Below are 23,885 nucleotides of genomic sequence, written 5' to 3'. Positions count from 1 at the left end.
GCTCAGGCATCCACTTTTTAGATGCGGATCTCCTTTGTATAAGCGACCACCCTTACACCTTCAGTTGATGGCCAGGCATCAACGCGACTCCTTGCAATTGTGCTTGATGCCTTGAAGCAGCCAACCGAGTCCAGCGACCATGCGCCTCCTCGACCTCCCTCCAATCCTCTCCGCCCTCGTCCTCTCCGTCCCCTGCGCATCCGCCTTCTACCTCCCCGGCATCTCGCCCACAACCTACAAACAAAATGACCTCGTGCACCTCGACGTCGACCGCCTCACCCCCGGCCTCTCCGAAAAACACACTCAGCTTTCCTCCGCCTTCTCCTGGCCCTACTACTCCCCCGAGTTCCACTTCTGCCAACCCGAAGGCGGCCCTCGATATGTCTCCGAGTCGCTGGGCAGCATCCTGTTCGGCGACCGCATCATGAACTCCGCCTTCCACCTGCGCATGCTCAAGAATGAAACCTGCTCGGCGGTATGCGATGGGGTCAAGTTCCCAAAAGACACAGACGATGCCGAGTATACGAATGAACGCATTCGGCAGGACTACACCATCAACTGGCTGATTGACGGGCTGCCCGTGGCGCAGGTATATCGGGACGTCGATACGCAGACGCTCTACGACATCCCTGGTTTCGCGCTGGGCGCCATGAACAATGACAATCCGCGTCTACACAACCATGTCAATCTGCTGATTGAGTATCACGAAGTCGGGCCAAATCAATATCGCGTGGTGGGCGTCAATGCGCATCCTGAGTCTCTGGGCCGCTCGAGGCGCACCGGCACCGGCAGCGACTTTACCGCAGACTGCGGAGATCCCGATGTACCTCAGACATTGAGTGAGACGGAGGATACGTACGTGACGTGGACCTACTCGGTGCAGTGGCGCCCATCGTCCACGGTGTTTGCGACGAGATGGGACAAGTATCTGCACGTCTACGACGCAAAGATTCATTGGCTGGCGCTCGTGAGCAGCGCTGTCATGTTCACATTCCTCGTCGGTGCCGTGACCACCATTCTCGGTCGCACTCTCCGTAAGGATATCGCCCGGTACAACCGGCTCGATCAGCTCGGCCTCGAGGATTTCAACGGCACTAGCCTCGAGGAAGACGGCGTGGTCGAGGACAGCGGGTGGAAGCTTGTGCACGGCGACGTATTTCGTCCGCCTCGCAACTCCCTCGCCCTCTCCATCTTGGTGGGCAATGGTGCTCAGCTATTCATGATGACAGGCTTCACCATCGCTTTCGCCGCGGTCGGCTTCCTCTCCCCCAGCAACCGCGGCAGCCTCGCAACCGTCATGATCCTCCTCTACACGCTCTTCGGCTTCATCGGCGGCTACATGAGCGCGCGCGTGTACCAGTACTTCGGCGGCACAAAGTGGAAGCAGCTCTTCATCTTCACGCCCGCCGCCGTCCCCATCGCCGTCTTCGGCACCTTCTTCCTCCTCAACTTCTTCGTCTGGATCCGCGGCTCCTCCGGCGCCGTCCCCTTCACCACCATGCTCGTCATCGTCGGCATCTGGTTCCTCATCTCCGCCCCGCTCAGCATCGCCGGCTCCTGGATCGGCTTCAAGCAGTCCATCAAACCCCCACCCGTCCGCACCAACCAAATCCCCCGCCAGATCCCGCCCGCCACCGGCTACCTCCGCCTCATCCCCAGCGTCTTCGCCGTCGGCATCCTCCCCTTCGGCGCCATCTTCATCGAGCTCTTCTTCATCCTCCGCAGCCTATGGAGCAACAGGATCTACTACATGTTCGGCTTCCTCTTCCTCTCTTTCGGGCTGCTGATCGTCACCAGCGCCGCCGTGACCATCATGATGATCTACTTCCTCCTTTGCGCCGAAAACTACCACTGGCAGTGGCGCGCGTTTATCAGCAGCGGCGCGAGTGCTGTGTACGTGTTTGCGTACAGCTTGGTCTACTGGGCGAAGATGCTGAGTTTCAGCTCGCTGACGGGTGGGTTGCTGTATTTGGGTTACTCGGCGCTCATTAGCTTCTTGTGGTTTGTCATGACTGGTGAGTTCTGCCCTTTTCTTTCTCTTCTACTGCGAGTGACGATGCTGACTTTCATGATGCAGGCACGATTGGATTCGTGGCGTCGTGGGTGTTTGTGCATCGCATCTATGGCTCGCTCAAGGTCGATTGATCGATACAGACTGTATACTATCACAAAGTTCTAGCGTTTGGCATATCAAGCAGAGTCAGAAGGAGGTCACAGGCCCGCTGTGATGAAACGAGTGAATCAATCCAACAAACACCCACAAACAATGTAATTACTGCGAGATGTGAGAGGCTATACAGCAAACGTAGATCGGGTATCCAGCAATCACCTCCCATCACGGCCATCTAGCCCAGCACGCACCACTATCCAAACTTTTCTCCAACTGTCTACCCTCTTCCTACTTACTTCGCAACGTAGCTCCCGCTCACCAGCTTCCGCACCCCCTGCACCCCCTTCCACCCACCCGCGTGCGCATGTTCGTCCGCATCCGCAAACGGATCCGCAGACGAACTCAGCATGCTAACGCCCAACGCGCTACCCCAAGCCGCCAGCGAGCTGCCAGAGGAGCCAGTGACTTCCCATCTAGCCTCGACGCTCGCGCCCGTCGCCTCGGCCTCCGTAGCAAAGCGGGCGAGGAGTTTCTCCGAGCCTGCTCCGTGGGACAACGTGACGTCGCCCAGCTGCCAGTAGATGAGACTCTTGTCGCGGATGAAACTGCCCACCGGCTTCGATTGGCAGCCTGTCGCTTTGGAGCCTTCGATCGTAAGCGCCAGCATGACGTTCGAGAGCGTGATGCTCTCTTGGCCTTGCAGGTTGAAGGATGGGTTGAGGGCGTAGCTGACGATGACGGAGCATTGCGTTGCTTCGACGCGGAGGGCGGGTTTGATGAGCAGCGGCGCGGGCGCGGTGTCGGCGTCGACGCGGATTTGGTATTTGAAGGCTACTTGCGTCCTCGGGAGACTGGAGAGGTCGACGGTGTATTCGCCGCTGCGGTCGGGTGTTGCGGCCACGAAGGCGGGGTTTGGCGCCACTTTTTCCAGGCTGGAGAAGTTGTCGAGGCGGATGGTTTCGGTGCTGGGAGGGGCTGACGAGTCGGTGGCGTTGTATGCGAGTGCGATTTCGCCGATGAGCGAGGAGCTGATGAGCTGGCCGTTTTCGAAGCGGGCGCCAACGGTCTCGACGATGGATGAGTTGAGTCCTGGTTCCGTCAACTCGGGGTGTTTCAGGAGGGCCAAGCTGCCCGACGTAGCGGCAGATCGAATGGATCGATTGTCCCCGCGAAGCTGATCAAGGCCAGTCCCAGACCGCGAGACGGGGGACAAGGGATTACTCGATTCGGCGGTTGGAGTGAACGATGAGAATGCAGCAGCAGACGCGGCTGCTACACCGCCGGTCAGGGTTGTGGCTGGAGACAAGGAGAGACCAGAATCGGCGACATTTGTCGGCAGAGTGGTTTGAGCCGTAGGCGACGTGATCGGCGAGTTTGAGATCTCGCGGCTCGCAGACTGCGAAAACTGGGGGATGGCTTCGGGAGTGAACTGCTCCTCTGGAACAACGGCACTGTTAGGGATGGTGCTGCTACGGTCTGTCCGGCGGCCTCGGATGGTGCTGGTCCGCTTCGTCGAGGGAGGCGGCGCTTGCTGGTCATTGTCAGCTTCACGTCAAGTCACTGTCATATGTGGCACACGTACCAGTCTTTGAGCCGCGCTCGTAAAGTCTGCACCACCAGCAGAGCTCTCAGGAAGCGGCGCGTCGCGGATATTCAAATTCAACGCAGGAGGAGCGCCCTCATCAGCAAAGGCAGCTTCTTGCTGCGCTTGGGAGATTGGATCAAGATTCGACGGCGGGACGGAGTAGCCTTCGCTATCCGTCTGCCCCTCCAGAGCCCTCAGCGACTCGTTCCTCTGCGCGTGAACCGGCTTCGGCGGATCCAGATCGGTCAAGTCGTTCTGATGGCTTCCGTTCGGGAAATTGCTCGATGCGCCCATGATGGTTGAAACTCGGAATGGATCGCCATTGATTTGCGGCAAGGATCCAATGTCTCGCGCGCTAGTAGGAGGAGTGGCCCGGTCTGCTCTGACTTCGGAGGGAGAGTTGAAGATCTCACTGCCCAGCTGTGCGGGCATGCCAGGGCGCTGCTGCGGCGACCCTTCCTGCAGCGATGACAATGTCGGCGTGTTTCCGCTTGACCTGCCGAGCCTGCTGCCTCCCAGCCCGGCCCATGCAGAAGGTCGACTTTCGGACGTCTCGGGGGTAGAGGAAAGATTCGAGGGCATTTTACTCTCCCTTCTGCGGGAAACTACCGTGCCCAATCTCCTCAAACCCTTGGAGAAACCTTTCTTTTGCTTCACGTCCGTCGAGTCTTGCCGCTCTCGTGGTAGGTCTTCCTCTGAGCGAGAAGTCGTTGGCGCCAGAGCGTTGGCTGCGCTGCTAGTTCGAGTTGGGGTGGCGTAGGGGGCGCTACTCCGGGGAGCGGCTCTCGCTTGGGGAGGTTGTGACTGGACTGCTTTAAGGGCAAACGTCTTGATTTCGTCCGCGGTCTCCACGTTGAGGAGCACGTTGAGACACTGCTCGCCGGCGACGCGACTCTTTTCCAGTTGATCCATCTCGTGTGTCTGGTATTGAGTAAATGCATCTCGAAGCAGGCCCACCCTCGTCTCGTCCAATGTCTGCAGGCTTTCGAAGATGTAAGGCGCCTGCGAATCCCAGGACGATTGAGCCGAGTCGAGATCGGTCGTCGCGTTGGCCACTCTTCCCGCTTCCGCCCTATCGCCCCTCCCATGCAGCTTGTCGGTCTTTTGCTGAGCCTTGTCTACATCCTTCGCCAGTGCTGCTAGGTTACCTTGCGCGCTCGTCACATTGCTCATGTCTCGACTCGTCGAAGCGAACTCGCGCAACGGTCGCTCGACATCCACCTCGATCTTGGTTGCGAGGGAAGAGTGGGCATCTGCAACGGTATCGAGGGAGCCAGTGAGGGTGGCCCAGGGAACGGAAAAGATGCTAAAGAATGAGCTTCTGGAGTCGTAAAGTCGCGTTCGATTCGGCGCAACCTACCCGAGATCCAAGCCCTCCAGATTCCGACGCGCCAGTCTCTTCAAGCCCTCCGAGTACTGCTCTTCCAATCGTCGGCGTTCCTAACGCGGGGATCAGTCGTCAACTCCTCGCACTGCATCTTTGTCTTCCATCTCGCGCACCTTCAGCCATTCTACGACGACGCTGTTCAACCGGCCAATCTGGTAGACGCGGTCGTTGAGGATGGCGACGGCATGAGGGGGCTGGACTTGCGCCTGTGATATATGTGAGCTCCCGTGTACTCCGGGGTGTTTGGACGCGCTACCCTACCACGATCGCCGGATAGTCGGATACGTCGGGGGCGGCCATGGTCGCGCAATGCAAGGGGCTGAATCGCAGAATGCAACCAAGACAAAGGAAACGAGGCGCGCGGATGGTTGGGGGGAAAAGATGCTCAGACCATTCGTGCGCGGTGAAGAGCGAAGGGCGATGGTCCGATTCATCAGATGCCGCGTCCAATGCTCGGATGACTAATAAGACGACGTCGTGGAGCTTGCCGCTTGAAGCCGAGTGGATTGGTGCAGGCCGCATTCACCGCAGCTTCACCCCAGTGACCACACGCTGCATCTCTCCGTTGGTCCGCTCCCTTTCCGACGAGCATGGTAAACGATATACGCCTCGACTCTAGTCTCAAGTAAATGCAGGAATCCGCCAACAATCCATGGCTCCTCCAGCTCAAGTCACCTCCTGTGTAACAAGCCGTAGATCACTCACCACCAACCACGGCTATCTTACCAATCGACTCCCTGCAGTTCCCCGTCCATCTGTACCACAGCTCGGCAACCGAGCAAACTTCTCCAGGCGAGGTTGTATATTAACAGGACTAGATTGAATCATGACAGTTGGACGCACGCTGAATTCATCGTTGCTGTCTGATGGCGTGGCGTTGAGTCCATATATAAATGGCGTTCGCCTTTCACTCTCATGCCTTGATCCATTGTATCAACCGTAACCCCAAGGAGACGTCGAAGCCAGATCCAAACCCAACACCACGAAAGACGCAGCTAAGAGTCATGGCCACCAATGGAACCTCAATGGCATCCCTCGGACCACATATGGATCGATTCGATCCCATCTTTCTGGAGCAATATGGCGACCGCTGCGAGCCGGTATGCGTGCAGCGACTTTAAACCACTCCCCGATCTCGGCGGGAAAGCTGACATTAGCAGGTCTGGCAGGCGTGCGTGGACTTCGCCCTGCCGCTGAGAAATCGCATGGAGCATCGCTGCACAGTCACCGTATTCTTTCTGCTGCTGCCTCAAGGTGCGTTTCCACTGATCATGCTTCTCGCATCCAAACATACTCTAAGATGCTTTCGCGCAAGAGCCGAAATTGACCTGCCTTTGGGGTTCGATGGACGACACATCATGCGACTTGCTCCGCGCCACGGCTCTGCAGAGATGTGGAGGCAGGAACAGACGCACTTTGTGATGAGGGTTTTCATGGCTAGCTGGGCTCACACGTTTTGGATGAATCCGCGGCACGACACCTCGCAAGATCCCGTCCACGAGCCCCTGGTGAATGTGGATGTGAAGCTGGATAGGCTCAATCTCCGAGTCGACTACGGCGGCGAGGTCATCGAGCAAGGATACTTGGACTGTGTGGTCATGGTCGTCACCGCCGTGTGAAGACTGGATGTGCAGCAGCAGCCATTGATGTAGTGTTCGATCAGCGGGAAAGTCAAGGCCTGTTCTCATGCTTCGAAGTTTGTTCCTTTTTGACTCCCTCCGAGTCGAATCCCAGATTGTCCAGTTGCCGGATCAGTTCGTGGATCTTGATGACCTTGGCAAATTGCTCAGGCAGCAAGCTATCGCCGCTTTCCTTCTTCGCCTGCAGATCCTGTGCTTGCCGTAACTTCTTCGCCAGCTTCTTGGCCTCCTTTGCCTTTTCGGCTTCTGGGTCGACTGGCTCTGCCTCAACAATCTCTGCAGCACCGTTCGTCTTCACCACGTGTCCGTTTGCCTCCGCTCCCGTTGCCTCCTCCTCCTCTTCCTTGCCCGACGCAGCGGCCTTTTTCCTCGCCTCTCTCCTTTTGGCATTCTTAATCGCAGCTGCACTTTGAGGCCCATCATTCTGCTCAGCCTCGGCCTTTTCGGCTCCAGGGACACCACCTTTCCCTCGAGTCTTCCAAGCTTCGGCGGTGCGGTTCTTGTAGACCTCTACGTCCTCCGGGGGTTTGTAGCCTGGCTTGACTCGAATCTCTTTCCGTACGGTCCCGTCCGCGCGAGTAGATGCCGGAATTATCGATTCACCGCTGCTGAGTTGGCGAATGCCGGAGTTTGAGGTGGGAGTAGAAGCTGCCTTGGGCGCCATGGTTGTTGCGTAACAGGCAACTGGGTACGTTGGCGGGTTTCTGTTAAGACAATCGAGTCGATATCACCGAAACGTATTCTTGTTACAGATCTCCATCCTCCATGCGTGCAACAGTCATATCCAGGGGTTTGTGGGCGACGTGGTTCGGTTCCATAAAGCTCTCTGAAATTCATACGTGCCCGACGTTTGAGGTGCGGTCAAATGTTCAGCGCACGGGCCACGCAACCGCTTTGCTGCCGGGGATGGTGCCGGGCCATCCCGAATCTCGAAAGGCAAGCTCTACCACCTCCATACCTCTGCAAACACCAGCACCAATTGCCAGCACGACTGCCTCTCAGGACCAAGCGCCCACCGTCGCCCTATTCGAGTCTTCACATCCTCCTCTGCCGACCATGTCGGGCCTACTTAACACCATCTACACGTGCGTTCGGGGCTGACCCGCGGCCGCGGCCATTGAGGAGGTGCAAACTGACACCACCTTTGCAGTGCCTTCGTCCGGAGAAATGCCGTCTTCCTCACCACCATCTTCGTAGGCGCCTTTGCCACCGAAATGTACGTCGCGCGATGGAAAGAGTAGTGCAAGTGCGCAGAGCTGACACAGCGTTCGCAGGGTGTTTGACTCTGGTTCAAATTTGATCTGGGATTCGATTAATCGCGGCGTATGTGAACTACGATCCCTCTCTACACGGCAAAGGGTGCTAACGATGGGTACAGCGACAATGGAAAGACATCAAGCACAAGTACATGTCGAACGGAGGCGGCGGGGACGATGAGGGAGACGATGATGATGATGAATGATATCTGCATCTGCTGAAGAGGTGGAGGAGCGAGGAGAAAGTGACGGAGCGGAGCACTGGTCTTCTTCGATCAATACATCGAGAAGAGAGTGCTGCTAGTTCCACAGATTGAGTGGTTGAAGCCGGCAACATTGTACATATACACCTGCTAGCGCTACGCTTCGACTGGCTACAAATCACGTGAAGCTCAACAATGTCCATCTGCGCGGCACTTCAGTATTGTGGAAGTGAATGTGCTTGGCCGTCTCTGCTGATTGTTCGTGATACGAAAGACTCGCCATCTCTAGTAAATGATGGCCGTCGTTTCCTCGCATACCCTGTGAATATTGGCCGTCTTGGGAGCTGTGACGCATGCGCTTGCCCACGCAGCACGACACCTTCGACTTTGTCATCCCACCTTCTTCGAGTTGCCACTGCCAGCAACTTCATTCAAAGACGTTCTCATCACACGTTCGACATCTACCTCGCCATGATCAACCTCCAGACCGTCGATAATCCATCGCGAACCTAATTGCGCGCATGCGACACAGGCAAAGTCAAGCTTGAGACTGAACATCCTCGCCAGGCTGTGGTCTCCTTTTCATCACACACGACATGCAAACCCTCTCTTCAGAGGAACGCGCCCTCAACATCGCCCTTCGAGACCTCCCTGAACTCCACGGTAACCGCTATACTCACGCCGCCAAGTGCGAACTGCGCCAGATCCTCTTCCGCTCCATCGCCCGCCATCGTGATGACTACCTTCGCCTTCTCTTTCCCAACGGTCCACCTACCGACCGCTCAGAAGAGTGGTGTCTCAAATCCGCCCAGGGAGCAATAGATGGCGCGGAATACACTGCTGCAGCGAAAGGCACAGCCTGCGGGCACATCTTCAAGACGGGCGAAAGCACATATCACTGCAAGACGTGCGCCGCAGACGATACTTGCGTCCTTTGCGCGCGATGCTTCAACGCGAGCGATCACGAGGGCCATCAGGTGTTTGTTAGCGTGAGTCCGGGAAACAGCGGGTGCTGCGATTGTGGGGACCACGAGGCGTGGAGGAGGGAGGTGCCATGCACGATTCACACGGCCGATGCAGCACCTCAGCCGCAGCAGCAACAGCATAACGGGAAAGAGAAAGCTTCAGCCGGTGGTGTGGGATCAGATCTACCTGTGGACTTGGTCGAGGCCATCCGTATGACCGTTGCCAGGACGATCGACTACTTGTGTGATGTCTTCTCCTGCTCCCCCGAGCAGATGAGATTGACCAAGACGGAGGCGAGCATACGAAAAGATGAGGAAGAGTCACGTCTATCCACGATTTACGGGGACGAAGTTGTACCAGACCAGATCGAATATGCACTCCTCCTCTGGAATGACGAGAAGCATACCGTCTACGATGTCCAGAACCAGGTCGCCCGAGCCTGCTCGAGGACCAAGAAATTCGGCCTCGAGAAAGCGATGGAGGTGGACAGTGTCGGTCGATCTGTGATCGAGTACTCCACGGATTTGAGGCTGTTGCTGCGCATGGCAGAAGTCATCGAGCAACTGAAAGTCACCGTGACGATCCGTTCCTCGCGAGATACATTCCGTGAGTACATGTGTGAGACCATCGTCGACTGGATTGGAGATATCGCCGGCTGCTCGGTGGGCACTGACGCCCACATCCTGCGAAACGTGGTGTGCGAGGAGATGCTGAAGCCTTGGAGGAAGGGCAGTCAGGCGTCAAACGCGGACATTGGAAAAGCTGGCATAGACGACCACGAGATGGAGGATAATGCAAAGTCGCGAGAGCGATGGCGCAGATTCATCCAACCTTTCCGCGTTGGCCCTGATACGGTCGATGCCATCGTCTTCCAAGCAACTGCCCCTCTCGATGAGGACGATATCGCTGTGGAACTCGCCGCAAACGATGATGACGACGAGATGATGATCATGGAAGACGATGAAATGGATGTCGAGGTCGAAGATCTCCGAGGCGCGGCAAACACGGCGATGGCGGCGACGGTGGCGGCTGTCAACGATGCAGACATGGAGATTGATATTCTCGATGAGACGGAGGATGTGACCGAGGCCTTTGAAGCGACGCTCGCGGGCTACCCCACCCCACCTCCGCCACCGACTGGCACGACACGGAGAACACGTTCGACGAGACAAATCTTCACTCCCACAGAAAGTGAGGAAGGGGGTGATGCACCATCGGCGGTACTTCACAATGTGACTGATGCGCCGTATGGCACCATCCCGCGGACCCCCAGCAAATTCAGAAGCCAGGTCCGAAAACCCCCAAAGCCAAGCAAACATTGGCTGGAGAAGCCCGAAGGGTTCAGAGACACCAAACCTATCGAACCATGCGAAGATCTATGGCAGCGCGTAAAGCTGGACTATCTGATCTTGTACGATCTACGGCTTTGGAAGACCTTGCGCATCCACCTCCGACACCTCTACATCACCACTGTGGTCACCATCCCTCGTTTCAAGCGGATCTTGGGGTTGCGCTTTGCTGGTTTGTACACTGCCCTCGCGCAGCTCTACCTCATCGCCGACCGGGAGCCAGATCATAGTATCATCAACTTGAGCGTGCAGATGCTGACCACGCCAAGCATCACGCAGGAGGTTGTGGAGCGCGGCAACTTCCTCTCAAACCTCATGGCCATTCTCTACACTTTTCTCACCACGCGACAAGTCGGGTTCCCCGAAGATGTGTCTCCTCGCGCAACTCTCGCTTTCGATGCGGGTGCTGTGACTAATAGACGCATGTTCCACTTCTTCCTCGACCTACGCTGGCTCTTCCAGTCCGACTTCATCCTGTCCCGCATACGAAACGAGCAGCGATATCTCCTACAATTCTTGGATCTCGTCAAACTGCACCAAGGTGTCTGTCCAAACGTGCGTGCCACCAGCGAGCACGTTGAATATGAGTCCGATGCCTGGATAACGGCCAGCATGATTGTGAAGGAGATCAACAAGCTTTGCAAGCAGGTTGGACTGGCGTTTGAGCCGCAGTCTGGTGCTTTGGATGGAAACATGCATTTGCAGCGAGCCATTCGAACCGTGGCCCAGGTTGTGCTGATCAATTCTTACGGATGCGAGAGGAAACGGTTTCATGCCGCTGAAGTGAAGGAAGAGCTCACTTGGCACGCCGTCGGACCATTCGACCACACCGATAAAATCTTCAAGGTTCCTAGAAGCGTTGTACAGACGACGCCTTTGAGCTTCCACCATCCGCTGCACTACCTCCTCTCGTGGCTGATCGAGCATGCGAAGGGTATGAGCCGACAGGAGCTCCGATCTCTTCTGCAATTCACACCCGACGATCTCAAAGATCCATGGAACATCAATCGTCCGCAGACTCTGCCTTATCACGTCTCGTCCGACGAGCTGCTGAGTGCAATCTTCGACCATTCCCTGCGTGTATGCGTATGGTTGGGGCAAATGAAGGCGGGAATGTGGGTGCGCAATGGCATCACTCTCCGTCACCAGGCGCACACGTACCGCAACGTTTCGCATCGTGACGTTGGGTATCAACGAGATCTCCACATGGTCCAGGCCGGATTTGTGCTTTCTGGATCCGACTCGGAGCGCCCCGGCGAGAGGTTCTTGGCTCAGGTCATCGATCGCTTTCAACTGGAGAAGTGGATGCAAGAAGATTACTCGGTGGTGCCTGGTTTCGATGAACTTCAGCAGATTGACGTCTTGGAGGACTTCTACCATCTCTTGGTGGTGACACTTTCCGAGAGAGGCAATCTGGTTCCTAATGCAAAAGGACTGGACCAGAATGACAAACTGCTGGAGCACGATATCGCCCACGCACTCTGTTTCAAGCCCCTCCCCTTCTCCGACATTGCAGCGCGTGTGACGGAGAAGGTCAGCGAATCCGACAATTTCAATCGGGTGCTCGAGACAATGACGACGTATCGTGCCCCTGAAGGGATGAGTGATACCGGCACGTTTGAGCTGAAGCCCGAATTCATCGAACTGGTCGACCCGTACTACGCCCACTTTACCCGGAATCACCGCGAAGAAGCGGAGAGCATCTACAAAAAGCATGTTGCCAGCAAGTCCGGGAAGAAGGCGGAAGACATCGTCTACGAGCCGAGTCTGCAGCCCATCACGTCCGGTCTGTTCGAGCACCTGGCGGCGTTTACATCCACGCCGCTGTTTGTGCAGGTCATTGCAAGCGCTTTGAACTTTGCCGGTTCCGCACGGAGCTCGAGTACGAAGCTTCAGAGCACGCGAATCGAAACCTTCTTACACATGGTCCTGCACCTTGTCGTGATTGCTACAATCGAAGACACCGAGCACGGAGAAGGGTTTGTGAGGTTAGCTGCGCTGCCTCGAAATGGAGCCGGCAACCAACAGCAGTCCGTGGTCTCACTCCTCGTCACTCTTTCTGGCATTGAAGACTATGCTTCCTGCCATCCTACTATTCGCCACATCCTGCGGAAGATGCACTTGCGGCAGTCGGAGGTTGTGGGCAACGCGCTGGGTCCTCTGGGTGCGCTCTTCGATCGGACAGAAACCAGCTCACCTGCTTCGGTCTCTTCGGAGGACAAAGAGCGCAAGAAACAAGAAGCGCTTGCGCGACAGGCTCGAGTCATGGCGCAGATGAAGCAGCAACAGAACAGCTTCCTCCAAAATCAGGGCTTGGTTGGATTCGACGACGACTTCGACGACCTCGATGACATGTCTGTCACCGGCGAGCCGGAGGACATGGAACAGAAGAAGACGTGGAGCTTCCCGACTGGCACGTGCATCTGGTGTCAAGAGGAGACGAACGATCAAAGGCTCTATGGCACATTTGCATATCTTGGAGAGACTCGAATCTTACGGGCCACTCCGGTCGAGGACCAGGACTTTGTGCGCGAAGTGATTGACACTCCCGAAAGCCTGGATCGACCGGCGGACGAGTTGCGGCCGTTTGGCGTGGCCGGCAGGAACAAGCAAATCGTCAACAAGGTTGCACCGGGTGGCAAGGTCGTGCAATCCGAGAAGCAAGGTCTTTCGAAAGGCTTCCCATGCGATGGGCCATGCTTCTCCGGCCCCGTTGCGACGTCGTGTGGCCATATCATGCACTACAGCTGCTTCGATCTGTACTTGCAGAACAGCCTCCGACGGCATCAGCAACAGATCGCCCGCAATCAGCCGGACAACCCGCTGTTGAACGAGTTCATCTGCCCGCTGTGTAAAGCGCTGGGAAATACGTTCTTACCCATCATCTGGAAGGCCAAAGAATGCGCACACGACCACGAACTGCACGCCGCGAAGTCATTCGATGACTGGTTGGGCGGCCTCGACTCCTCCTACTTGGAAGACCTGGCGTATCGGCAGGATGTTTTGAGTCGGGCGGACGCAGGCCATGTGTTTACGAGCCGCTCGTCGCATTATGTGAGCAACATGTTTGCACCGTCGCTGGCCGCGACCCTGGGCGAGCTTTCGCTGGACTCGCCGCCGCCGTCGCAATCCTCGCCCCATCGCTATCCCGTGCGCAGATCTTCGGGATTCTCGAGATTCCTACCTTGGGGCCGGAGCGAGAGTCAGAGTTCCATCGACACTACCAACCTCTCTCCGAGCACAGAGCAAGTGCCGCGCATGAGCGAGTTGGCCAGGTCGTACTATCGCGTCGACGAGACGATTTTGAAGAACAAGTTGTGGATCGATGGACACTATGTCGACGGCTTGGTGAACCCCATTCCTGCCCTCTCGCGCTCGCTGGCGTTGTCGATCTCAGCATTCGAAATCGCTCATCGTGGCGTGGGCAATGATATCCTCGCCCGCTCTCTCTTGTCCGACGTACCGGAGCTGGCTCTTACGCACTTCCGCGTCCTGTCCGAAACGATCGAGTCGTACCTGGCCGTCAGTGTCCTGCGACCGTCTCCGGTCAACTTCGTCGGACGCCAGACGTCCGTTGTGCGGGACAGGCTGATAGCTGCGCTCCTCGGCACGCAAAACCTCGGGTCAAGCGCGGCTGATGACGACAGGTACGACAGTCTGACCGAGCCGTGCATTCTGTTCGCCGAGGACACGTTCTCCTTCTTCGTTGACTGGCTCACACACCTTGCGCCCAACGTTGCCGAGGCGTCGAACGTGATGCAGTTGTGTTTGTGGGCGGAGGTGGCCAAGGTTGCTTGCGTGTATACGAAAGTGCTGCGGGATGGAGGCGCGCCGGCTTCTACGGTTCCTCTTGCTCCGGCTGGCGAGGCTTTCACAGCAGCGATGCATGCTATTCTGCAGATCTCGAACGATTCGACAGGCCTTGTGCTATCGGACGAGGAATGCGCCATGCTTCGTCATATCGTCGAGAGGTATACGCTGACGTTCTTGCGGAAGTGCATGCTCATCATGTATGTACGCTATGGTCTGGACTTCGATTGTCCATACGAGGTCGAGCCCGAGGCGTCCGAGGGCGCCAGGCTTACACAGTTGCTTCACCTTCCCACCATCGACGAGCTCTGCACTACCTACACGTCACAATCGGGGCCAGGGAACAGAATACGCCAACTCACCGCCCGCTGGATCGCCGAGCCTTCGATTCAATACAGTTTCGATCGTCTCCCCATGCTGCCGCACCCCGCGATCTTCGAGCTGGTCGGTCTCCCCAAGGCCTACGACACGCTGAGCGAAGAAGCAATCCGACGCAAATGCCCCACGACCGGGCGGGAAATCACCGACGCAGCCATCTGCCTGCTCTGCGGGGCCATCTTCTGCTCGCAGGCGGTGTGCTGCATGCGCGACAAGAACAAAGGCGGCTGCTACCAGCATATGAGCAAGTGCGGGGGCAAGACAGGCCTGTTCATCAACGTGCGTAAGTGCATGGTGCTGCTGCGGCACGGCGCGGGCAACGGTAGTTTCGTCAATGCGCCCTTCCTTGATAAGCATGGCGAGCCGGACCCGACGATGCGGAGGCATCATCAGCTGTTTTTGAATCAGAGGCGCTATGACAAGTTGATTCGCGAAGTGTGGTTGCAGCAGTTGATTCCTACAGTCATTTCGAGGAAACTGGAGGGGGATGTTAACCCGGGGGGTTGGGAGACGTTGTGAGGGATGGGGTCTTGCATATTCATGGCGTGTACCTAGCGTTCGGGAGTAGATGGGGACATAACGATGATTCATGATTTTGATCGCTTCGATAAGGATTGCATGATGGACATGATCGGTGATCAGATGCAGTAGCAGACGTCTGATGTATTCGGTTGGGCATGGGGTGGAAGGTGTCTATATATATCGTGCATAACGTATGATGTAGAGATATGCAGCCATGCAGCTCGGTAGTGTAGCGCGTGTCGCTTGTGGCAGGCTGCAGCAGAGTCGCAGAACGGGACCGTGCGGAGGAGCATGTATACTTGTAGCGAGCATCGCAACCCGCAGGACTGATCAACGCACACGTGAGATGTGTGCGTCATGCCGCACTCCGCTACCAGGCGGTTGCTCTGCTCGTGCTGCAGCGCTGAGTGCCGATGCATTGACGCGGTGACAGCTGCAGCTCGGAAGTCTAACGCACCAGCCCCGGGGCCAAGAGATGGACGTCTTGGTTTCATGCACGAGCACTCCCGAGCTGGATGCTTGGATGTGTGCTGACGAGGTGTGGTGGGGGTGCTGAGATCATTGCTACAGACGGGGCACGAGACACGGATAGATGCTGCAGGTGCGTCAGAGTGGTATACGCGATGGGTTTGGTTTTTGCTCGCACACGCGATGCAATCGAGGAAGTCTTGATTTGCTTGTCGGGAGAGTAGATGAAGCAGTGGCGCAGTGGCGTAGTGGATGACAGTACGTGGAGACGTGATGGCTGGCGTGACGGTGGATGTGATGTGCGGTCTTCGGGAGACGGATGTAGAGTTTGGCGCTAGGTGGGCGCCCCTGACCGCCGGGCGCGGGCGAGGGAGAGATATGGGATTCCTTGGCTCCCTGCCTGCAACCTCTTCTGCTACGTATGTGCTATGTCCGTGTTTGCGACGTGGTTGTGTCTCTAGGAAATCCCCGCTACACCCACTCACCACCCTCCGCGACCATCTGCGTCGCCCGCTCATCGCTGCGCGCTATCGCATGGCTCATTGTTGAGTACGGAAGGATCGCAGCAGGTGCTTTTTGGAAGACCGCCCTCTTGGAACGTGGATCATTGTGACGCTGTCGGCGCCCACTGGATCCATTGCTCAGCGCAGACGGATAGCCGCATATAGACCCCTTGTCGCAAGAGTTGGAACCCGCGCGCGACGGATAGATTGAGGACTTTACTGTCGCTCGATTGGCGCAACAACCTCAACACCTCTCAAACCTCCGAACGAAAGGAAGAGCGAGTGGAGATTGGAAGGGGTGCTATTCCGGAACCCGTTGCTGATACGAGCGTAACGTCGGAGAGATCACGGCCATGACGACTTTGGGCTTGCGCGCACATTTCTCCCGGTGAAGAGATGTAGCTTTGGTCCCGAACATACAGCCATCCGCCACAATCTGCAACCCCGCGCCCGAAGTTACACAGCAGCGACATTGCGAAGCCTATCCTTGAACCACGCCAAACGATTGATCCATTGGCTCGTGCCGGGGCGCATCACATTGGTGTTTGGATTTAGCAGCTATCACGACTCCATTCGGCCCTCATCCGCACACCTTCGGCGCATGCCTGCCACTTAACGTGCTGCAGCGCGACTGGCGCCGCGGATTTGACCGTTGATCATCACAATGCAGGCGGTGCAAGGGAATGGCGCAGCTGTGCCAGTCTCCGACCCGCCATCCTCCATCCCCATACCATATCGATATTCCTCGCGCTCCAACTCCATCTCATCTGCATCCGTGGTGACGATGAAGCGCACCGCCTCGTTTGGCTCCTCTGGCACCGGCTCCCGGAATTCCTCTCTGCCAATGCCTGTGCAGAGCCCGGGAGAAACCTCTCTCATAACCCTCCGCGTTGGGCGGGATCAATTGCCACCGGACACCAAACGGCGATCGAGTGTCGCAATCGATGCTTCGGAGCGGCCTGGTAGCAACGCATTTGGCGTGCACTCAACATCCAGGTCATCCAGTGTCGTCTCTGCAGGCGCGACGAGAAGTCGAGCAAGCAGCGGTGCACTTTTGGCGGGCTCATCAAATCCCGATTACCCTTCAAAAAGAAGAAGCTCAGGCATGGTTAATTACTCTCCGCGCACGAGTGTGCAGACCAAACAGCTATCCAGCCCGTCCTCACGCGTCCGGGAATCGCCCGCAGGCAGTCCTCAGAAACAACGAATACGAACATCACGGCCGGAGCTTACCAGCCCCTTGAACAGCCTTCCGCCGCTTCAGGCGGCCGGTGCGCCTGTATCAACAATGGATGGCGCGGCCGATTCGGACACCACAAGAACGGATACCCCCCTGCGACCTTATGACGCCTCGCGTGATAACCCAGAATCATGGAGCGAACCGCATGGCAACGGCATCGTCAAAGACGAAAGTCGACCCAAAACCTCACGACCGCGAGGTAGGGGCGAGCGAGAGAAGAAGGACATGCTCTCCAAGGCCCTGCATAAGGCGAACACCGCCGTCGTGCTCGACAATGCCCAGAATTTTGAGGGCGCTCTGGAGGCTTATAGCGATGCGTGTACCCTTCTTCGTCTGGTCATGAACCGCAGCACGGGCGCCGATGACAAACGTAAGCTCGACGCAATTCGGTCAACCTACATCGCGCGAATCGAGGAGCTGCACCAAATGCAAATGGACATGGGCGATGGCGCTGAAGAGAAAGAACTACCGCCTCGACCGGAGAGCGAGGATGATGTTTTTGGTATAGCAGCGCCCGCAGGCCCTCCGCTCGAATCCACGATGCAAGTGGGCACTGGACTCGATGCGGTGGTGGCTGCGGATCCTGTGCAACAAGCTTACAAAGAACACCATGCGGATCTCGATACTCACACTGGACACGCATACACAAATGGGCTGGCAGTTGAGCCGGCTTTGAACCCCACACATTACACGGGAGAGTCGCTAGATCAGCCCTCGATCGGGCAAAGAGATCTGACAATGGACAGGGCAGTCTCTGCCGACGCTCCCGCTGCGGTGCCTCTACCGCTAAAGACGACTAATTTGCATCTTCCACCTCCCCAAAGCGACTACACCCCGGTTCCATTATCGCCAAAACGCGGACAATCACCTACACGAGGAAATGTGTTCGACGATGAGGCCACCTTGCCCCCCAACCTCGACGCGAGTAGTGACCAGTCAGCATGGTTGGACACGATTAGAGAAGACAGATCGTCTCGAGGATCGTCAGTGCATTCGGTGTCCTCCCAGCAGGGGTTGCATCGAAAGCATCTCCGCACGGCAAGCGGCATTTCCAACCCAGACTTTGATGCGGCTTTTGATGCTGCGGTGGAAGCGGCTTATGACGAGGGTCTCGAGCCCGACCTAGAAAGCGTCAGGCCGAGAGACACTGACAACAAGGTACAACATGCGTACCACGGATCCAGCCAGGTGCGGAGCTCTGAGATTGTTGAGATTACTTCTCCCATCACGTATGCCCCTCGCCTCGGTGACCCAATACTGGGCGCAGACGAGGAGGAAGAGCGCATACTGGACGACATCGCGCGAGACTACGGTGCAGCGTTCATCTTTGATCGCTCGACAAAGTCTGCACTCCCACGCCAGTCGGATTCCAGTGGATACTCGAGAAGCACATGGCAGAGTTCGCAGGTCTCCGATCGAACTACTGCTGGCACATCTCTGTCCACCGTCACTGAAGACGTATCAAGCGTCCCTCCCTTGCACAACGCATTCACCACATCCGCTTCGATCAACTCGATGCTGGCTGCGCCTCCCCCGCCGCTCACCGCACCTCCACCACAGATGTCACTCCCAACGCCGCCTACAGGGAACCCGAAGAGAGCCTCCGGTGTTCGTAATAGAAGGCTATCTGGGCAGAATCCGAAGCAGCTCAAAATCGAGACACCGAGTCTGCCAGACGTGAGGAAACGGGCTTCGACCATTCATCAGGAATCGACTTCTTTCAAGCCGCATGACGTTTCTCCGCCTGAGCTCGATCAGAACTTCAAGTTCGGCGGCTTACTCGGGCCCGTGGCATTCGAGGATAGGCAGCGAGGAGATGCGCCCAGGTTGGCGGCTCCAGCAGATCTGGGCTCACCCATCTCAGAGGGTGAGAGGCCGGGAACGGCCACCACGCCGGATTATTGGCAGAGCCTGGAATCCGACGATCTACGCCTCCACTACCCCCCTCTGGTCAAGAAGAACAAATCTGAAATGAGCCTACGGGAGCATCGTGTTCTCCTATCTTCGCCGACCTTTGACACCGGGCCGTCTCTGGTCACGCCGCTGAGCTCTACATTCATGAACTTTGGTCCGAAGCGCAACATTGACACGCCTCTCACCTCTCAACGCGCCACTTTGCCCTCGGCCGCGGGCACGGCGGCGGAGGGCAAGTACGCAGACATTCTGCTCTTCGATACGACGCTCTCAGACGCCCAGGCGGGACGGCCGCTGTCCAACAGGTCGACGAGTATCCCGGCTGGCGTCGAGCCATGCCCTGAATCGTTCCTGCTGCGGCCATTCTGGCTTATGCGAAACATTCATGCCAGTCTGACCCACCCCAAGGGCGCCTTTCTGACGTCCAAACTCTTTGTGCCGCGCGAGGTGTGGCAGACGCGCGGGGTGAAGCTCAAGTCAATTGAGGACAAGATCGCGCAACTCGACCTGCTTACCGCGGCGCTCGGGAAGCTGGGCGAGGTGGACACCTTGGACGCCGAGGCGGTGATGGTGGAGCTGCAAAGCTTCGAAGATGTCATGGAGCGTGTGCAAGCCGCCCTCAGCAAGCGTCTGGGCGGCGACGTGGGCGTCGGCGGCCTGCCTGGGCTCTTCAGAGAAGCCTCGTACGGCAATCTATCCGCGAGCTCATCGGCCAAGACTTCGTTGATCTCTGACGCCATCTCGGTCGCAAAGGGTCGAGAAGGCGGCGGAGCTGGAGGCAAAGGCTACCTTGCATCGTGGCGCAAACTCCGAAGCAAGAGCTCCGGTGCGCCTGTGGCAGGCATGGGTAGCAGCAACATGCACAACAACGCCAAAGGAGGCTTCCCGACCGCTTCCGAGAAGGAGGCCTTTGACCTACCTTCGGTGCCAATGACGAGCTGGTACGCGGTGGAACATCGGCGCGGCGCGCAGAAGAGAGAGCAGGCGCGAGACAACAACAACAACAACAGCAGCAGCTTCGTCTCGAACGAGGGCCCGCAGCGCGAGTACGTGAACTCGCTTGTGCGCCTGTTTGACGGCGTGCGCATTCTCGGTACGTCCTTCCCATCCTTCCCCTTCCACTGTTGCCCTCCTTCCACCCCACAGTACACCTCAGAACTGTGGGAGATTGGGGAGAAAGCGAGCGAGGGCAGCCGGCTTCGCTTGCACGCCGGCGCCAGCTCCGCTTAGCCCACCCCTCGGAGAATTTGGCCCACTTATGCACCGCATGCTGCTCTAAATCCCACAAGGCTTGCCTTGCTATTGCGCAACCAGAGGACGCTTGGCTAATTCGCTTAATTCTTGCCTCTCCACAGATCAAATTGCTCGCCAGGTCGAAGATCCAGGCCTGCGCGCGCAGTCGACGACGCACGTCAGCATGGAGCTCAGCGTGCGCCACGCCGCGGAGTTTTTCGCCTTTTACGTTTGTCGCTTCGTGCTCGCGGATGTGGGCGTGTTGCTCGACAAGTTCATTAAACGAGGTACGTCTTTGTTGGGCCCAATTTACCTTTCGATGGTGTCGTGTGGGGAAAGACACCCAGCCAGCCAGCCAGCCAGCCAGCAGCCTTTCCAACCTCGCCTGGCATGTTACGAATATAGCTAATTCGATTTTTGCTGGATACTAGGTACCGAGTGGGTGCAGGCGTAAGCGGACGAGCGTGTGACTTGATGGGATTCTGGAGTTGTGCGGCTCGGTATTTGCTCCGTTTCGTCCTTTTCCTTGCGGGGTTTCGGAATTTGCTTGTGTACATCGCGATTGCGACGGAGGTTTGTTTTGCTTGCTTGCCTGCCTGCCCGTGGGCCTGTTCCGCCTGGTGCTTTTGGACGACGATGATATTCCCGTCGTAGAGAAGAGGTTGCAAACTTGTATATGAACGAGTGGGTTGTGTAAGAATGCTCTTGATTTCATTGTCTCATTGATCTCGTGCCTCTATCCTCATGTCCACACGTTGACACAGGTACATAATTCATCTAGACGAGGTTGGTCTCGAACCAAGCCACAGGGCCATGCTAAAATAACAGCTACCGGAAGTTTTCCATGCCGAGCATCCGCATCCGCTTCCTCCGAGGCGTATTCGAGACACACAAATCCGCAATCTGAATCATGTGCTATACGCGACGCAGCGAGTCGGCCGTGAAGCGAGATCACGCAACGTACCCCGCCGTGCGTCTGGCTCTCTTCCGCTGATTGTCGCTGTCGGCGGAGATGACGGCGGCGGACAGGTTGCGCGCCCACACGCTTTCGGCGTCGACGATGGAATTGCCTGCCCAGCATACTTTCGTTAGCCGACAACGTTCTGCCTTTTTCCATCAACGGTCGCGATGCGCCGACCGCCGGGTCTCGAAACTCACCGACTGTCAGTGTGCGAATGAGGGCGCTGCGGGAGATTCTGCCGGTGTTGTCGAGCTGGAAGCCGTAGGACTGGATTGAAAGTCAGCGACGCGAAGAGTGTTAGGCGAGATGGGAGACGCGACGAACCTGGATGACGTTGTACAGGCCTTGCAAGGCAGTGTACACGGGCAAGTTGGGCTCGGCGTGAGGGACTTGGCCGCGACGGATGAGTGCTTCGGAGAGGTCGAGCATCGAATCGGCATACTGTTGTCAAACGACGTCAGTATTTTTTTCCCTTATTACGAGTAATGTTAAGACGTACGACAAAGTAAGGCGCATCATAGGTGCTCGTGGTCGGGCTTGGCGCTGCAGAAGGCTGAGTCGACGGCTGTGGAACGGAGATCGACGTTAGCTTTTAGTGGAACCGAAGCGCGGCACTTGGGGGGGGGGCAAAGCCAGCTTACCGCCGTCATGTTGTCGGCGGGAGAGTTGAGGTTGGCAAGACACGCGCCGATCTCCCATCCAATGCCCTGGATCAGGCTCGACGTGTTCTGTTATTTGCACGCTGGTTAGCCGAGGCTGCATTCCCGAGTGTATGGTACGGATGATGATGGAAGGGCATTTCTTTGGGGATCGACTTACCACTGCCGTGGAGTTGTTCAGGGAGGCGTTCAGAATGCCGGCCACTGCTTGGCAGGAGGCGTTCAGCTGGGCCAGATCATCGGGCACCGTCGCTGCTGACAGGGCGAGAAAAGCAGGTAGAAGAGCAAACAGAGTCCTTGCGGCCGGCATGCTGTTGATGTCGCAGATAGCCAACGATTTCGTCGGAGAGGTGTTGTAGGAATGCGTCGTAGTCGTCTTCCGAGGTGGCTTTGGTAGAGAGGGGTTTGGTTTTTGTGAGAATCGGCGTGAGACTGTGACGTTTGGAGGCCTTTGCGGCCGCCGCTTCCTTTTTGCGACTCATCTTGCTGCGAAGGACAGGTGTGGGCAGTTGGTGGGTTGGTTGGGCCATGTCGTAGAAGTCACGAGTGAAGTGGGAGAAGGTGGGATGTGTGGAAGGGAGAAGGTGCGATGATGGATGATTGATTGCAAGAGAAGAGGGCGGCAGGCGAGCTGGGGAAGTGGACGGGTTATGAAGAGATTCGAGGTGAGCCAACAGGCGAGATGTGCGACAGTAGCGCGAACAATTTTTGCGCGGCAAGAGGATGCACAACTATAGCTTCGCGTCCTTCCCAGGGCTTCGATTCAGTGCACTCGGGAGCGGGCACGCGAACAGCAAGGATCGCCAGCGTTGTAACAGTCGTCTAACTGACTTTCTCGGGAGCGTGGGGCGTAGGGTGATGAGTAAACGGCGCAGCGGGCATGGCATGGCATGGGCATCCCATGGCATGGGCATGGGACGGGGTGCACGGGTGGGGGAGGGAGTGCAGGACGGCAGGCGGAGGCAAGCTTGGTAGAGCGATGCCTATAGGCCGTGGCGTACCACTCGACGACATGCGCACGGGCGAGGCCAGGTGGACACCGGCAGGCGGGATTTGCGTGCGCTTGACCTCATACCCGCCGCGACGCGCAGACAGGTGCAGCGTCGCATAGCATAGCGACGCCTCGCATGCCACGCAGCGTGCATGCGCGTGTGCTGTAGGGCGGCGAAGCGGTGACGGCGCCTGGGCGGGTAGCGAGCTGGGCGCAGCGGACGGTACACCGGGCATGGTTGGAAAAGACGTAGCCGCGCTGCAGGCGACCATCCTCGACCCTGGCTGCGGAGGGCCGCTTGTTCGCACCTTGCCTTGCGTGCTAGGGGCGTTAAGCGAAGCGACGGACGCGGCCGGGGTCGGCAGTGTGTTCGCTTAAGGGCGCCACGTCCAAAAATTCACCGACAGGGATTTGGCGAGGATTTGAGTTGCTGGGAAGGAATGGGGGCACGACATTGGTCGGATCCTGCCCGTTTCCAATTGAAAGGTGCCGGCGGCAAACGTAAAACGTCGCCGCAGCCACGCCGTCCGACGCCGTACCAGACTTGGATGCCCGACGGCATGGAGTGTCGGTGAATTTCACCCTCTCACGGTTTTCTCCGGTTCGCTGCAGCGTTGACTTGCCACATCGGGCTCTCGCAGGCCTGGCGGGGCTTGGTGTTTTTGCGCCAAACAACCAGCAGAGCGGGCCCAAAGCGCACGTTTTCACGT

At 57.4% G+C, this 23,885-nt stretch overlaps 10 protein-coding genes across 10 annotated transcripts; 5 read left to right on the top strand and 5 right to left on the bottom strand.

Annotated features, from left to right (window-relative positions):
- Positions 1-31: 31 nt before the first annotated feature.
- Positions 32-2,145, top strand: BDY17DRAFT_274047 (uncharacterized protein; the record flags this gene model as incomplete). Its single annotated transcript, XM_033731975.1, has 2 exons — positions 32-2,015; positions 2,078-2,145. The coding sequence occupies exons 1-2, from the start codon at positions 140-142 to the stop codon at positions 2,143-2,145; spliced, it is 1,944 nt and encodes a 647-aa protein (XP_033593866.1). The 5' UTR covers positions 32-139.
- Positions 2,076-5,101, bottom strand: BDY17DRAFT_8422 (Muniscin C-terminal mu homology domain-containing protein). Its single transcript, XM_033738758.1, has 2 exons — positions 3,693-5,101; positions 2,076-3,641 (listed from the first exon to the last, which is right to left on the bottom strand). The coding sequence occupies exons 1-2, from the start codon at positions 4,866-4,868 to the stop codon at positions 2,403-2,405; spliced, it is 2,415 nt and encodes an 804-aa protein (XP_033593865.1). The 5' UTR covers positions 4,869-5,101; the 3' UTR covers positions 2,076-2,402.
- On the bottom strand, positions 4,960-5,479 carry BDY17DRAFT_8400 (uncharacterized protein). The gene is made up of 3 exons (XM_033738755.1): positions 5,344-5,479; positions 5,196-5,288; positions 4,960-5,135 (listed from the first exon to the last, which is right to left on the bottom strand). Exons 1-3 carry the CDS (start codon positions 5,380-5,382, stop codon positions 5,052-5,054), a joined length of 216 nt encoding a protein of 71 aa, XP_033593864.1. The 5' UTR covers positions 5,383-5,479; the 3' UTR covers positions 4,960-5,051.
- Positions 5,480-6,086: 607 nt separating this feature from the next.
- Positions 6,087-6,701, top strand: BDY17DRAFT_319846 (uncharacterized protein; the record flags this gene model as incomplete). Its single annotated transcript, XM_033736350.1, has 2 exons — positions 6,087-6,182; positions 6,243-6,701. The coding sequence occupies 2 exons, from the start codon at positions 6,087-6,089 to the stop codon at positions 6,699-6,701; spliced, it is 555 nt and encodes a 184-aa protein (XP_033593863.1).
- A 52-nt stretch (positions 6,702-6,753) lies between these two features.
- Positions 6,754-7,386, bottom strand: BDY17DRAFT_319845 (uncharacterized protein; the record flags this gene model as incomplete). The annotated part of the gene is made up of 1 exon (XM_033736349.1): positions 6,754-7,386. The coding sequence occupies one exon, from the start codon at positions 7,384-7,386 to the stop codon at positions 6,754-6,756; it is 633 nt and encodes a 210-aa protein (XP_033593862.1).
- Positions 7,387-7,778: 392 nt separating this feature from the next.
- BDY17DRAFT_319844 (ubiquinol-cytochrome C reductase) lies at positions 7,779-8,184 on the top strand (the record flags this gene model as incomplete). Its single annotated transcript, XM_033736348.1, has 4 exons — positions 7,779-7,807; positions 7,873-7,938; positions 7,997-8,045; positions 8,101-8,184. The coding sequence occupies 4 exons, from the start codon at positions 7,779-7,781 to the stop codon at positions 8,182-8,184; spliced, it is 228 nt and encodes a 75-aa protein (XP_033593861.1).
- Positions 8,185-8,777: 593 nt separating this feature from the next.
- Positions 8,778-15,203, top strand: BDY17DRAFT_243376 (uncharacterized protein; the record flags this gene model as incomplete). The annotated part of the gene is made up of 3 exons (XM_033730425.1): positions 8,778-13,483; positions 13,535-13,698; positions 13,747-15,203. 3 exons carry the CDS (start codon positions 8,778-8,780, stop codon positions 15,201-15,203), a joined length of 6,327 nt encoding a protein of 2,108 aa, XP_033593860.1.
- Positions 15,204-15,263: 60 nt separating this feature from the next.
- BDY17DRAFT_8062 (uncharacterized protein) lies at positions 15,264-16,312 on the bottom strand. Its single transcript, XM_033738727.1, has one exon. It carries the CDS (start codon positions 16,190-16,192, stop codon positions 15,323-15,325), a length of 870 nt encoding a protein of 289 aa, XP_033593859.1. The 5' UTR covers positions 16,193-16,312; the 3' UTR covers positions 15,264-15,322.
- A 1,153-nt stretch (positions 16,313-17,465) lies between these two features.
- Positions 17,466-21,018, top strand: BDY17DRAFT_319842 (uncharacterized protein; the record flags this gene model as incomplete). The annotated part of the gene is made up of 3 exons (XM_033736347.1): positions 17,466-20,424; positions 20,687-20,851; positions 20,996-21,018. 3 exons carry the CDS (start codon positions 17,466-17,468, stop codon positions 21,016-21,018), a joined length of 3,147 nt encoding a protein of 1,048 aa, XP_033593858.1.
- A 379-nt stretch (positions 21,019-21,397) lies between these two features.
- On the bottom strand, positions 21,398-22,750 carry BDY17DRAFT_8178 (uncharacterized protein). Its single transcript, XM_033738739.1, has 5 exons — positions 22,345-22,750; positions 22,025-22,090; positions 21,850-21,966; positions 21,723-21,792; positions 21,398-21,634 (listed from the first exon to the last, which is right to left on the bottom strand). The coding sequence occupies exons 1-5, from the start codon at positions 22,492-22,494 to the stop codon at positions 21,516-21,518; spliced, it is 522 nt and encodes a 173-aa protein (XP_033593857.1). The 5' UTR covers positions 22,495-22,750; the 3' UTR covers positions 21,398-21,515.
- Positions 22,751-23,885: the final 1,135 nt, after the last annotated feature.

This window comes from Neohortaea acidophila (assembly GCF_010093505.1).
Source record: "Neohortaea acidophila strain CBS 113389 unplaced genomic scaffold BDY17scaffold_1, whole genome shotgun sequence".
Lineage (NCBI taxonomy): Eukaryota > Fungi > Ascomycota > Dothideomycetes > Mycosphaerellales > Teratosphaeriaceae > Neohortaea > Neohortaea acidophila.
The sequence above is the reverse complement of the archived record's forward strand: the minus strand, read 5'-3'. Positions and strand labels throughout refer to the sequence as shown.

Coding starts and splice junctions, on each gene's coding strand:
- BDY17DRAFT_8178 (XM_033738739.1), bottom strand. CDS start 22,494: ATGCCGGCCGCAAGGACTCTGTTTGCTCTTCTACCTGCTTTTCTCGCC. Junction 21,793..21,849: donor GCCTGTACAACGTCATCCAG/GTTCGTCGCGTC, acceptor CTTTCAATCCAG/TCCTACGGCTTCCAGCTCGA. Junction 21,635..21,722: donor CATTCGCACACTGACAGTCG/GTGAGTTTCGAG, acceptor TATGCTGGGCAG/GCAATTCCATCGTCGACGCC.
- BDY17DRAFT_8400 (XM_033738755.1), bottom strand. CDS start 5,382: ATGGCCGCCCCCGACGTATCCGACTATCCGGCGATCGTG. Junction 5,289..5,343: donor CCGACTATCCGGCGATCGTG/GTAGGGTAGCGC, acceptor CATATATCACAG/GCGCAAGTCCAGCCCCCTCA. Junction 5,136..5,195: donor TCGTCGTAGAATGGCTGAAG/GTGCGCGAGATG, acceptor TCCCCGCGTTAG/GAACGCCGACGATTGGAAGA.
- BDY17DRAFT_8062 (XM_033738727.1), bottom strand. CDS start 16,192: ATGAGCGGGCGACGCAGATGGTCGCGGAGGGTGGTGAGTGGGTGTAGC.
- BDY17DRAFT_8422 (XM_033738758.1), bottom strand. CDS start 4,868: ATGAGCAATGTGACGAGCGCGCAAGGTAACCTAGCAGCACTGGCGAAG. Junction 3,642..3,692: donor CGAGCGCGGCTCAAAGACTG/GTACGTGTGCCA, acceptor GACAATGACCAG/CAAGCGCCGCCTCCCTCGAC.